This window comes from Pseudochaenichthys georgianus, chromosome 15 (genome assembly GCF_902827115.2).
Source record: "Pseudochaenichthys georgianus chromosome 15, fPseGeo1.2, whole genome shotgun sequence".
In the NCBI taxonomy this organism is placed as follows: domain Eukaryota; kingdom Metazoa; phylum Chordata; class Actinopteri; order Perciformes; family Channichthyidae; genus Pseudochaenichthys; species Pseudochaenichthys georgianus.
This window is the reverse complement of record NC_047517.1, coordinates 28140346-28153537: the sequence shown is the minus strand read 5'-3', so window position 1 is coordinate 28153537 and position 13192 is coordinate 28140346. Positions and strand designations below refer to the sequence as shown.

The 13192-nt window shown below is 42.5% G+C and overlaps 1 protein-coding gene across 2 annotated transcripts in view; it reads right to left on the bottom strand.

Moving 5' to 3' along the window:
- sorcs3b (sortilin related VPS10 domain containing receptor 3b) overlaps positions 1 to 13192 on the bottom strand; it is a 49418-nt gene that overhangs the window by 18930 nt on the left and 17296 nt on the right. For both annotated transcript variants that reach the window (XM_034101345.1, XM_034101346.1), the window contains exons 3-6: positions 1578 to 1677; positions 1264 to 1422; positions 1011 to 1084; positions 167 to 231 (exon numbers count right to left, since the gene is read on the bottom strand). In XM_034101345.1, coding sequence (XP_033957236.1) covers positions 167 to 231; positions 1011 to 1084; positions 1264 to 1422; positions 1578 to 1677 — 398 coding nt within the window. The remainder of the gene's footprint in view (positions 1 to 166; positions 232 to 1010; positions 1085 to 1263; positions 1423 to 1577; positions 1678 to 13192) is intronic.

The following is a 13192-nucleotide window of genomic DNA, read 5'->3' as shown; positions in this document are numbered from 1 at the left end:
TAAAACTCTCCGTTTTTGTCAGGAGACACCTATTATGCTTTACTAGACTTTAGGGACCAATCTCGACAACAGAACGGGTCTCGTCTTCCCCGTGACCTTGCTCTAAATGAGAGGCAAGGGGTCCTGAGGGTCTTGCGGCTGTGGCGGACTGGAGTGCAGCACTCACGGCCTTTTGCGATGCGCGCCTCGATGTGGACCACATCTGATTCTCTGTCCAGCCCCATTACCGCCCTTGAAAGAGCACGAGGAGGAGACGTTAGAGAGGAGCAGACAGAAGTGTAAATGGGGAAGAAAAGGGAACATTAGATAAGAGATGGGAGGACATGCTGAGTGTCACAGCTGTAGATGGACATCTCTATTCTGTTAAACCTATAGAAAGATGTTTTTATCCCCTGAAAAGTGAAAGTCACCAGCTGCAATTCATCTCAATTCAAAACAGGACACAACAGAAATAAGCTATTATCAGAGACATCAACCATAGCAAATGTATTGTAGGTGGCTGCAACACCATTTAGAAAAATAACTCTCTGACAATGTGCATGAAGGAACGGTTTCAAGAGCATTGTTTCGGGTGCCGCTGTACCCGCTGCGTTGTTCTTATTTATCTAACGCCTCGCTGTTCAAGCATGTGGAGAGGACGTCCTCCAACAAATGCCCGTTCTTTCATGGCTTAAAAACACTCTTGGGTTTGACACGTAGCATGACAAAGAGGGATAAACGGCCTCACATCAATATTCACCGCTTTGTGCCCGAGCAGTCGAGATTACTTAATGACAGCGACAACAAAAACAGCATGTCATGTTTGTGCTATGAAAAAGAAGCATACCATTACTTCAGGTCTACGGTACGTGACATGGATATAATGGGTTTTGTGCTCGACTGCCATGGGGAGGAGATCTGTTTTTGACAAGAGATCACGGGATCCTTCTGGCAGCTTTGGGTCATGAACACTATCATTATGCAAATTAACTGTAGTCAACTGTACAAAAATAGGGTCTACATAATCATACCAGTAGAATCGGCCTGGCATCACGTTGTCGTGCACAAGCTGCCATTTCCTCCCGAAGTCTATTGAACTGTACAGCTGCAAGACAAAAAATGAGGCCGATCTTCATCACTCTTAAAGTTTTAGGAGGAAGTTAATGTTAATGAGGAGCTAAGCTATAATCACATCGAAAGAAGAAACACATTTATTTGAAAAAGAAATTTAAACTGTTTTCAGCATCATATATTATCTTCATTGTGGATTCACTCAGAATCTACCTTGCCGTCATGACTGTACGCCAGTATCCAGTTCTCCTGTGCAGGGTGGAAGAGCAGGCTCAGGATATTGAAGTTAATGGGATACTTCTCAAAGCTTGCCCCTTCATCTGAACTGATGAGAACAGCGCTCTCTACCTCTGGGTCGCTAAGCATCATTATCTAAAGTACAGAGGGTCAGACGAGGGATATGGCATTAGAAGAGGGAGAGAAGGACAGAGGTACCGTCATTTTGCAGCAATTTAAAGAAAAAAAATCTGTAATTTGATGGCGAGACTGTGAGGGATCAGAGATAAAAGCAACAGAGAAATGCTGACCTTCTGTTTGTTGGTAGGGCAGACGTACAGGTAACTCAAAACTGTCCTTGAGCCCACTTTGTCGTTGAGTTTGCTATAGGTGCTTCCATAGTCAGAGGATCTGCACAAAAACAGAAACATCATATTGTATGTTTGATGAAAGAAATTCATTAGAGACATGTCTGCTTTTAGAGCACCGTACCAGTGATGTGGCTTGTTTTAGCCCATTACCTACAAATTAGTTTTCATTTGCGTTCATAAAGCATAGCACATGTTTTTCAAATTTTTCAGAAAACCTTTTTGCTTTAAGGAAACAAAATAGAGACTAACTTCCTGTAATGTTTTATCTTTGTTTGTGTCGCTCTTACAGTATAAAACACTTTGATGTAATCCTGCAAGAAATGTGCTCTACTAAAAGTGTGCTGTCATTACTCCACCAGCTCAAATTATTATTGAGGACCAAATGGGGAAAATAACACATGGAAAAACACATTCACTAATGGAGGGGTCTGCTCTTTATTCAACCACAATGTTTCAGCACAGGGTGGCGTTTGAATAAAAAGCAGAGCTCTCAGGAAGTCAGAACTGTAAATAAAGATTGCAAAGATTATATTTTACAGAAAGTTGCTGTAAAAACAGACAAATTGAATAAATACTTGTTTAATGAACCCTGTGGAGTTTTGACAAAAAGTGAGAAATGTTTTGATGAGATTGTACAATTTTGTTTTGTTGTGTGTACACAGAGCAATGTTGCCAATAATGTTCAATATAATCATAGCCTGCGAATAAAACAGCTGGATGACAGTATGTAACAAACAACTGTGACATCATTACACAAGTGTTAACAGAAATACAAGGAAAAAAAATCCGGCTACATTTAAGAGATGCTGAATAATTTTGAAGCTAATCTTATCAATATGAACAGACATAAAATGAGCACCTGCCGAATACAGGGAAAATTCTGTCTGTTGGGGGTACAAAATTCAGGTCATCTGCCAACAAGGAAGATGCATCCTTATCTAACTCTTATTTTAAAAGCTTTATCTGAGAGTGTTGTACAAAGATCATGGCTAGAGAGGCCCAGACGCTGTGATTAACTCACTCTTGTAGACTTGTAGAAAAAATAATTAGACCAGATCAGTGATGGTTTGTTTTAGGCACCTTTATATTTAAGTTGGTAAACTCTTAAAGTTTATGGTCTGTCAAGTCACTAGATGTTGCAGAGGAGGACAATGTCAACTGGTTAAGGTAAAGCAGCAGACAACGCAAATAAAAAACATTGATTGATGATTAGCCATGTCTACCAAATGAAATTGCCAACAATTGCTGGCAAAAAATGTAGCAATGCAACGGTAATTACAGGAAGCAGAAGACGGCTAACTAATACAAACAATGCAGGTTTTAAAACATCCAAACAAATAAACATTGGACATGTATTGAACAGGTTTGTTAGGATTCAAAGATACAAACAATGAACATCACTCAAAGTCAACATGACAGTCTTTACATTCCATATCAACAGGGGAACATCTTAGCATATTATTTGTTTTGAAAAAGCGCCCAGGAAATAATCTGTAATCTCCTCTTCACAACTGCATGACAAGAAAGCAATAAGTACAAATATTTATATACAGAAAGGCATACTGCAAGTTTGGTAGCATTCTGCATTAAACAAGGTTGACATATTCATTAGGCATGTCATACACACATCAACAACACAGTTCAAAACAATGCAGCTTTGACAAACCAACCCAGTCTCATGGCATTTCGTGTTCACCAACACGATTTTTAATCTATTGATTCGTGTTTACCAACACGATTTCCCCCTTTTTTTTGTGTTGCACAGCACGATTTTAAAAGCAATGTATTTCTACTGGTAATGTATTTCATGCCTGCAGCACGTCTTTTTCTCCGGTCGGGTCGTGGAAGACCGGAAGCTGTGTGGTTCATAAAAACATGTTCTTACTCAATATCAAGCCACAACTATTGCTTTTATTTTAAATCGTATAATTTCGGACTTTTGTTGCCGTCTGTGAGGAAAATAAATGGGGCTCAGAGCCTCAGAATACTGAAATCTGTATTTTTTAAATCTTTTTTTCCTTCTAATTTGTTATTCTTTTCAAAATAACACACTGTTATTTACTCACCAATAACACACAATTATCCTTGCTTTTATTTATTGGTTTAATTCCATAATCTCGGGCTGTTGTGGCGTCCGTCAGGAACTGAATTTCAAAATAAAAATAACCGAAAACAGACGTAGGCCTCTAGGAGTTTAGGATGGCCGAAGACACTACACTACCCATAATCCCCAGCTATCGTTTAGGACTACAGTCCCCGTGATTAATCTTCAGGCTCTGGGATTGGATGTTGGAGTGGCAGTGCGCCAAGTTTACGCCGAGCGTCAAACAGCTGCTTGAAATGGAACGAAACCACGGCAGACTATCCAAAACTGGAATCGAACGCCCCCCCCAGAACTACACATGCTGGCTATTGTGTTTCGCAAAATGTTCTATGGGACATCTCTACTGAACGTTTTCGTTTTTCACACAATTAGAAGTTGCCAGTATTAAACACATTGGTGTTATCAAATGTAAAACATATAATTAATAAATCTGTGAAAATCGCTTGTGTCCATAATGCGCAGCATTATATAACCACATGACAGCTCATTGTAACTTTGTAATTCTACTCCACTACAATTCAGAGGGTTAACCTGGTATTTTTACTCCACTACATTTATTTGAGTTACTTTGCAGATTCTGATTAATGATGTGAAATATAAACAACCCTTAAATCAGACTTTAGTTACACCTGAGTAGAATTCAGGGAAGGTGATTGTCAAGTGCCAACAAACAGGAGAGATATTTGATAGTTGGTGCTTGAGAAGACTAAACATGTATCTGCAATTGACATGAATGGAAACGAGTAATAAAGTATATTCATTACTCGTTATTCTCTACTAATAGTTAATTAAAGACTGTATATAATTGTTATTTTGCACATCCCTTTCAAGATTTCAAGATTTTCAAAGGTTTATTGACATATCATATACACAACTACGGTATAGTTATGCAATGAATGAAAATCTTGGGTCACAGGTTCCTCAACAGTGCATTACAAGACATCTATTAATATGTGTGTACCTCCACCATTAAACTGTCATATTCTGCACATTTCTTATACTATCTACATACATAAGAGTATAATTAATGTGTATAATATCAGTTAAAATAAGTGCTTCAACATAGTTAACATTGCAGGAAAGCAATATATTAGACGTTAAGTACTTTGTCAGGCTTAATATTTATCTGTAGATAGATACCCCCAAGGTTTTTTGTTATTTAAAATAAGACCTTAATCTAAAGTATTATTTAATGTTTAAATAAAGGTTTATTCGTTTTTCTGTTTTGCACCTCCTCCTATTAATATCTTTGTACATCCTGCACTAAACTGTTTTATTGTAGAGATCACTTATAGTATCTTCTTGATTTTTTTAATTTTATATTTCTATCATTGACCTTCTACTTTCCCCTATGAAAGTATGTACTAATCAAATATAACACATAAAAACAATAATTCAATAACGCGCTTTAACCACTAGGCGGTGCACAAAAGGTACACACAGCCATAATAACTTTGTATTATTAGTGTAGGACACTTATGTATGTACAACATCTGAATATGTGTAGTTTTATTCATGCTTTCACATAATTTTACAGCATATTGCTATACTATTTCAGACTCAGTATTTACATTCTTATATTCAAAGAAAATCAGTAATATCTTTAAAAACTATAAGTCCCTTTCTATCAGCTGTGCACCGTTATGGTGTAAATATAACCTATCTATGAATTAGATCAAATGTAAAAGTCAGCCGAATTAGTGTTGATACTGCAAGCAGACGTAGTGTGTAAGAGAAATTGAAGATGTTGTTTAATTGTTGAATTGTTGTCCACGTCAAGTATTCAGTTTCGGCGGCATTTCTTCCAGTTTTTCCAAAGGTCTTCTCATCAGGGCTCTATAAATAAAGAACTACGGCAGATCTGTAATATGTAATGCAGCCGAACCGTGTATTACAATGCCGTTATGTGATGACTTTCAAAGAGAAAAGCAAGAACACTCGGAATTAAGTATTATTTTATTCTTTTAAAATGTTTATCCGATTTCATATCATATAAACACCAAATCCCAGCTTGCATTGCGGCTAAAACATCCAATCAGCGAGCTTAAACCATAGCTGAGGACAGGGCCGGCCCTAGACTTTTGGGGGCCCTAAACGAGTTTAGGATTGGGGGCCCCCCTCACTCTAGCGCATTCTCACTACACACAACACGGAACCAACTTTTGTCTTATGATGTTAGCATAAGCACTAGGGGTGTAACGGTATCCGTATTCGTCCCGTACCGTCACGGTTCTGACGTCACGGTTCGGCACATGCAGTCACACGGCGAATACGCCTTTTTTTACGAGTGGGAAAAAAGTCTGTCACTCAGGGCAGTATTACACTATATATAATCCAGGTGGCGGTATTGCGCCTAAAAGCCAGCCGCCCGTAAATAACAAATGAAGAACAAGAACAAAACACAACAAAACGAACACAATACATGAAGAAGAACAGTTAGTAGCTAATATGGCGAGTTCACACAACACACAGGAGATAGAACCCACCTGCTTCTTTTAAATCAGCTGTGTGGGAACATTTTGGGTTTGACTCTCCCCGGGCCTGTGAATACAGAATGCCCGAGAAGTGAGTGGGGGTGACAGCGAATTGGAGCCTGTAGCCCCGTGTTACTGTCTTGAAAACCCAAGCAGAATCTGTGAGCATCCTCCACTTTTCGCTTCTCAAAGCGAGCGGAGATGTCACAGCTCTGTCGTCTGCCCTCAGTGTCTCTATTTGTTGTGTTATGGGGCCCTCTAGTGTCTGAACACGGTGGTACCCCGGGTTGACAACCCCGGCCGACACTGCGCATGCGCGTGGCGGTGGTGCCTTCACAATCTCGTCTATTGTCCGCCTTTTGAGAGAGGCCGTAGCCGCTCTCAAAAGAGGGGCAGACGACAGACTGTTTATTGTTTTTCTTTTCATTTTTGAATGCGCCCTTGGCTTCAAGCCTGGAAACGACAGTGGAAAATGATTTATTTTGAAAACAACAATGATGACATGTGTTTGTGTGACTTAAACAGGCAGCGGAACTTGCTGTCTTTGACGTTAAGTCCATTTCCCTGTTGGCGCGAACTTGAGGATGATGTTCTGGCATCACTCGAGGTGGCGGAAAGATAGGGGCATGGTGGCACCCCGAAAACACATGAGCATCCAACACTGGAACGTGCTCTGGAGCTGGGGAACAGGGAACTTCCAGCTCCTTCATCGAGGAGAGGAGAGGAGGCTGTCAGGCCGCCCGCTTCTTCTTCCTCGCCTGGTGGCTGAAAACCTGGGTCGGCTGCGCCTGAGCGGCAGTTGCCGGGACCGGAGATATTCTTGGCCAGCTCCCTCTTGCCTCGTGCCCGGGCTGGGGACCCAGGATGGGCTGCGGTCTCTGCTGCTTCGGTATTTTGAACCGGGCAGGACGTGAGACAGCTTGAGTGAAGGCCTGCCGCGGGACCATTGGGGGTGGCGGCTGGACAGAGCTGGAGAGCCTCGTCTCCCTTCCTTTTTGACTCGCACCTCAGCTGCATTGAAGCTAGAGCGGAGCCAAATATGCCCTCGGGAACAATAGGCATGTCCAGAACATCCTCTTTTTCCCGGTCTGGAAGGTTGGTCAGGTTGAGCCACATGGCTCTCTCCTGTACCACCATCATTCCCAGTGCTTTGCCCGTGGCTTGGACTGCACAGCGCTGCACACGGAGGCAAATGTCCGTGATCAATGCGATCTCGTCCCACACGGCAGGCTCAGGTCTGCTCGACATGTCTTCGCAAAGCTCCGCCTGGTAGGCGGTCAGCAGCGAGTAAATGTTGAGTGCCCTGGCGGACAAAGCTGCGGCTTTATAGGCCCGTTCGGTCATCGCTGACTGGAACCGGTCTGCCTTTGCCGGTAGCATGGGGTTCCTGCTTGGTGTCGAAGCCAGCCTCGGTTGGAGGTGGGCTGCCACCAGCGGTTCCATGGGCGGCATGCGGAGCAGGCCGCGCCTCTTCATACCGTCACAGTCCAGGGAGGAGGCACCCTGGATTGGGGCCTTGTTGCTGAAGGGACGGTCTCTCCACGAGACCGACACCTCGTCCAGCATCTCCGGAAAGACTGGAAGGAGCTGCCTCTTCGTCATCGCAGCTTGGGGCAAGTTCTTCCCCTCGTAGCGAGATCTGGAGGTCTCCTTGGCCACTTCAGGCCATGGGATGTCCAGCCTGGACGCAGCGCGTTGACACACGGCCTGCAAGTCCATGCTTAGGACGGGCGAAGCTGGTGTGCTCTCACCCGGGGGAGCGGACATCGCTCCCGGCTTTGCAGCCTGAGCCGATGAAACGAAGATGTCATCCCCACCCGTGTCAGACAGGAGGAACTCAGAGGTATCCTCTTCGTCCTCCATGTAGTCCAACTCCAGGACATCCTCCGCGGGTGGAACCATGGTGAGGTCCAATTGGGAGCCCCAGCTTGACACAGCGCGGGGCTCCGCTCTAGCGGCTCTTGCCGCCACCGAGTCCCAGCCTGAAACGGCGTGGGGCTCCGGTTCAGCGGTTGTCGCTGTTGAGCCCCAGTCTGACACAGCGCGGGGCTCAATCTCTGCGGCGGACGCCACCATGTCTTGATTGCCGGATGGCGAATCAGCGGACATGAGGGGGTCCTGTCCCGACAAGCTAGCTTGGCATGCTAACCGTCGGCGGAGGCTCTTCATGGTGAAGCGGGTACAATGCCCGCACGAGCCGGGGTTATCGATAGCCTCCCGGGCGTGTTCCAGCTCGAGGCAGGACGAGCAGACCTGGTGTGAGTCTGTGCCTGAAATCTTAAACCCGCAGCCGCATAGCCGAGCCTCCGAGTCCCTGACTCCTCTGGTGTGAGGGAGAGAAGGGTCCATCTTCGATCGCCGGGGTGTCGGCGTGTAGTGGACGCGCTAGTAACAGGTACGTTACTGAGAAAAAATCCAACCTTGCCGTTAGTCCGAAAGGAAAAAGGCGACGGTGTAGATTTTATTCTTTAAAGAATATTAACTGGTGTGTTAATACCCTTTTTATCTCCGTCTCCTCTGGTGTGAGAGAGAAAAGACAACGTCCTCTTTACCGTGGTGTCGGTGTGGAGGGAAGAACAAACTAGCAACAGGTATGTTACTAGCTTGAAGAAAAAATCAAACCTTACCGTTATTTCGACAGAAAGAATGGCGAGGCAGATTACAATATTAACTGGTGTGTTAATATTGCTCAGTCTTCTTGCAAAGCAAAAAAGTAACCGGCAAGCGCCCGTCGACCGAATGTTAGCTTTGGGTTCAGTCTGTGGACCGTTAAGCTAGCCCGGTTACTGATAATTCGAGATGTGCTCTGAAGCGAGAAGAGGTGTTTGAATGACGCTGCGTCGTAGCGCAAGCTACTTAAAGGGTGGGTGGATTCCCTGACGTTGACGTCAAGATCACCAGCCAATCAGGATTGGCGTAATGAGATTGATGCTTCTGTTTGCATACGCGTTGAGGCGCATCCCATAGTGAGACATCGAACGGAGTGTTATGAATGAGAACTTGGAAGTTTACTGACATTTACATAACTTGTTTACCTGGCTCCATGGCCGTATCCACCATTGAGGTCACCGAGGTCCGCACCTCGGTAATATTTTCCGAGCTGTGTAACAAAACGTGTGAAATAATTGCACTAAAAGGGGTTATTTGTAGTACTTCCATTTACTGACGATGAGGGCGCTGCATAACTACGTAGCCTCTGTTAAAGCAAACAGAAGAAGACGACATGTATCAACAAACCACCGCAGCCCGGACTTGTATCGGAGCAGCGGAGGAGTGATGAGGTATCTAGAGATCTGACTCCAGCGGGCTGCTTGTGTTCCTGTTCATAAGGACATCTTATGACCAGCAGATCCTGTGTGAACGCTCTACGTTAGTCAGTGGACGTCCGACAACATGCACACTAACTTATATTGCAGCTATAGGCTATACTTTGGTTTATATTGCGTGAATAAACCAACCCTGTCTCCTAAAAATTACGTTCCCACAGAACTAAACTGCATTCTCAATTACGTTTAGCAAGAAATGTATTTTCTCCTACGTTACGTTCGTTATGAACGTATCTCAAATACGTTTATTTTCTACATATCTTCTAGAAGCATATTTTCTCCCAACGTTACGTTTGTTATGAACGTATCTTAAATACGTTTATTTTCTACATATCTTTGCCATTTATTGTCTTGCTTATAATAATGATAATAGTCATTTATAAATATCATTTTAGAGCACACATTTGAAATCAGTAGGCGAGGCTGTAATTTCGCCAGCTGTTACTCTCATGAGCGAGGCAGAAAATAATATTTTAAAATGCCGAAAAGCTGCTGTGTTTTTTATTGCACCTCAAACATTAAAACAAATCCAGAGATACGTGTTTCTGTACTTCCTCTAAGAAGAAAGGACAGTAACAGAAGATCTCTGTGGCTTCAGGCTTGATCGCCGTTCAAATGACAGCGTTGGTTTCCCCAAAAGTGGGCGGGCTGTAAAGTGTAGATTTTACTCTCATCTATTATTCAAAACCATTCTATTTATTCTAACGTAAATTACATGCCAGTGTTTTATGTTTTTATTTTAAATCGTATAATGTCGGACTTTTTTTCCCGTCGAAAATGGGGCTTCGAGCCTCAAAATACTGAAATCTGTATTTTTGAAAATCTTATTTTCCTTATTTACCCAACAATAACACACAATTATCCTTGTTTTTATTTGTTTAATTATATAATCTTGGGCTTTTTAGCCGTAAATAAAGTCACCGGAAACAGACGTAGGCCTATAAGGGACATTTTGAGGATACACACAAACCCACTGAACAGATTACCCAAGATCCTCAGCTTGATGCTCGTTGATTGGATGTTTAGGCGCAATGCATGTTGGGATATGATGTTAATGCGATATGATATCCGAAAAAATAAATAAATAATAATAATAATACTTTATTCAGAGTGTTCTTGCTTTTCTCTTTGGAAGTCATCACATAACGGCATTGTAATACACAGTTCGGCTGCATTAAATATTACACATCTGCTGTAGTTCTTTATTTATAGAGCCCTGATGAGAAGACTTCTGGACAAACAGGAGAACTGCCGCCAAAACTGAATATGTGACGTGGATCATATATATATAAACAATTAAACAACACCTTGCATTTCTTTTCACAAAATACGTCTCCTTGCAGTATCAACACTAATTTGGCTGTCTTTTATATTTGATCCAATTGGTAGATCAAATATCTCTCCTGATTGTTGGCACTTGACAATCACCTTTCCCTGAATTTTACTCAGGTGTAACTAAAGTCTGCTTTAAAGGTTGTTTATATTTCACATCATTAATCAGAATCTGCAGAGTTACTAAAGTAAATGTAGTGGAGTAAAAATACCAGGTTAACCTCTGAATTGTAGTGGAGTAGAATATATATTAATGCTGCCCATTATGGATACAAGCAATTTTCACCCATGTAGTAATTACATGTTTTAAATGTGTACACACCAATGTGTTTCCTATCGCCTAAACCTCCAGGGCTGTACACAGTTTAATACTGTCAACTTCTAATTTTTGGAAAAACGAAAACGTCTTTTAAAACTACAATTCCCAGTAGAGATGTGCCATAGAGAACATGTTGCGAAACCCAATAGCCAGCATGTGTAGTTCTCGGGGGGCGTTCAAGTCCAGTTTTGAATAGTCTGACGTGGTTTCGTTCTATTTCAAAGAGCTTGACGCTCGGCGTAACCTTGGCGCACTGCCACTCCAACAACCAATCACAGAGCTTGAAGATTAATCACGGGGTTTGTCAACGGGACTGTAGTCCCAAACGATAGCTGGGGATTATGGGTAGTGTAGTGTCTTCGGCCACCCTAAACTGAATTTTTTTTCGGATATCATATCGCATTAACAACACCACATCTGGCGTCACAGAGATCTTCTGTTACAGTCCTTTCTTCTTAGAGGAAGTACAGAAACACGTAACTGGATTTGTTTTAATGTTTGAGGTGCAATAAACGACAGAGCAGCTTTTTGGCATGTTAAAACTATTATTTTCTGCCTCGCTCATGAGAGTAACAGCGTCCAAAATTACAGCCTCGCCTACTGATTTCAAATGTGTGCTCTAAAATGATATTTATAAATGACTATTATCATTATTATAAGCAAGACAATAAATAGCAAAGATATGTAGAAAATAAACGTATTTAAAGGTCACATGTCATGGCCATTTCCACTGATCATAATTCCATTGTTGAGGTCTACTAGAATAGATTTATACTGTGCAATTTTCCAAACTCACATTGGTTTCGCATACAGCATCTCTGTAAAGTATGTGTATTCACTCTCTCCACTAAACGGCTCGCTGCAGCTCTTGCCCCCCCCCCTCCCTGTGAGCCCAGTGTGCTCCGATTGGTCGGGACCAGTCGGGACGTTGTGAATCGCGCTGAGCTCCGTGGAGGTGTGATTTCCTTGTTTAGCGATACACAGCGAAACACAGCCAAACTCACCCTGAGCACACACAAAGTCACAGCCGAAGTAAAAACAATAAGTGTGGCTTGATATTGAGTAAGAAAAAGGTTGATAAACTCTGTGAGAATGTGAGAATTTCGCCACGATCCCAACTGTCTGTTATCAGCCTGCAGCCAGGGAGGAGAAATCAGCAGAACTGCATGCACTGAGTGTGTGAGGAAGTCCGTGGATTGGTCAATTTGGACCAATCAGCGGGGGCTTAACGTAACGGCTCCGCGGACGTAACGTAACGGCGCCACGGATTGGTCCATTTCGTTCCGGTGACGACATGACATCATGATGTACCCGGAAGAATCAAATGGACAGTGACGTATCTCCAACGAGGCGTTTTGGGGAGGTATTTTCTGTTTTAGAGTTTTACTCCCTACATGGTGTACTTTGAGGGTTTTGACTCTGCAGACCGTTTACATGCATAAAAACCTTCATAAGACACAAGGGGACGGGCAATAACCGGAAAAGCATGACATGTCACCTTTAAGATACGTTCATAACAAACGTAACGTGGGAGAAAATATGTTTCTAGAAGATATGTAGAAAATAAACGTATTTGAGATACGTTCATAACGAACGTAACGTGGGAGAAAATACGTTTCTTGCTAAACGTAATTGAGAATGCAGTTTAGTTCTGTGGGAACGTAATTTTTAGGAGACAGGGTTGAATAAACGAGCTAGAGAGCTAAAGTTAATTACATTCATCCAATGTCAGAAGGATTACCTTTTAACAAACGTTGTAATGCTTTTCTTTCATTTCAATTTGAGTAAAACATTGAAAATATAACATTGTATTGTTTTCTTTTTACACTGACTCAGATATAATGAAAAGACTACGTCAGTTGAAGCTCAGCGTTGGTAAGGAAGAGACAGGACAGGCAGAGAGAAAGAGAACGAGAGAAAGTGAGGGGAGGAACTGCAGGTACAGTCACACAAAAAGAATGTAGGCTTAATAACCCCATCTATCTATCTGTTTATCTATA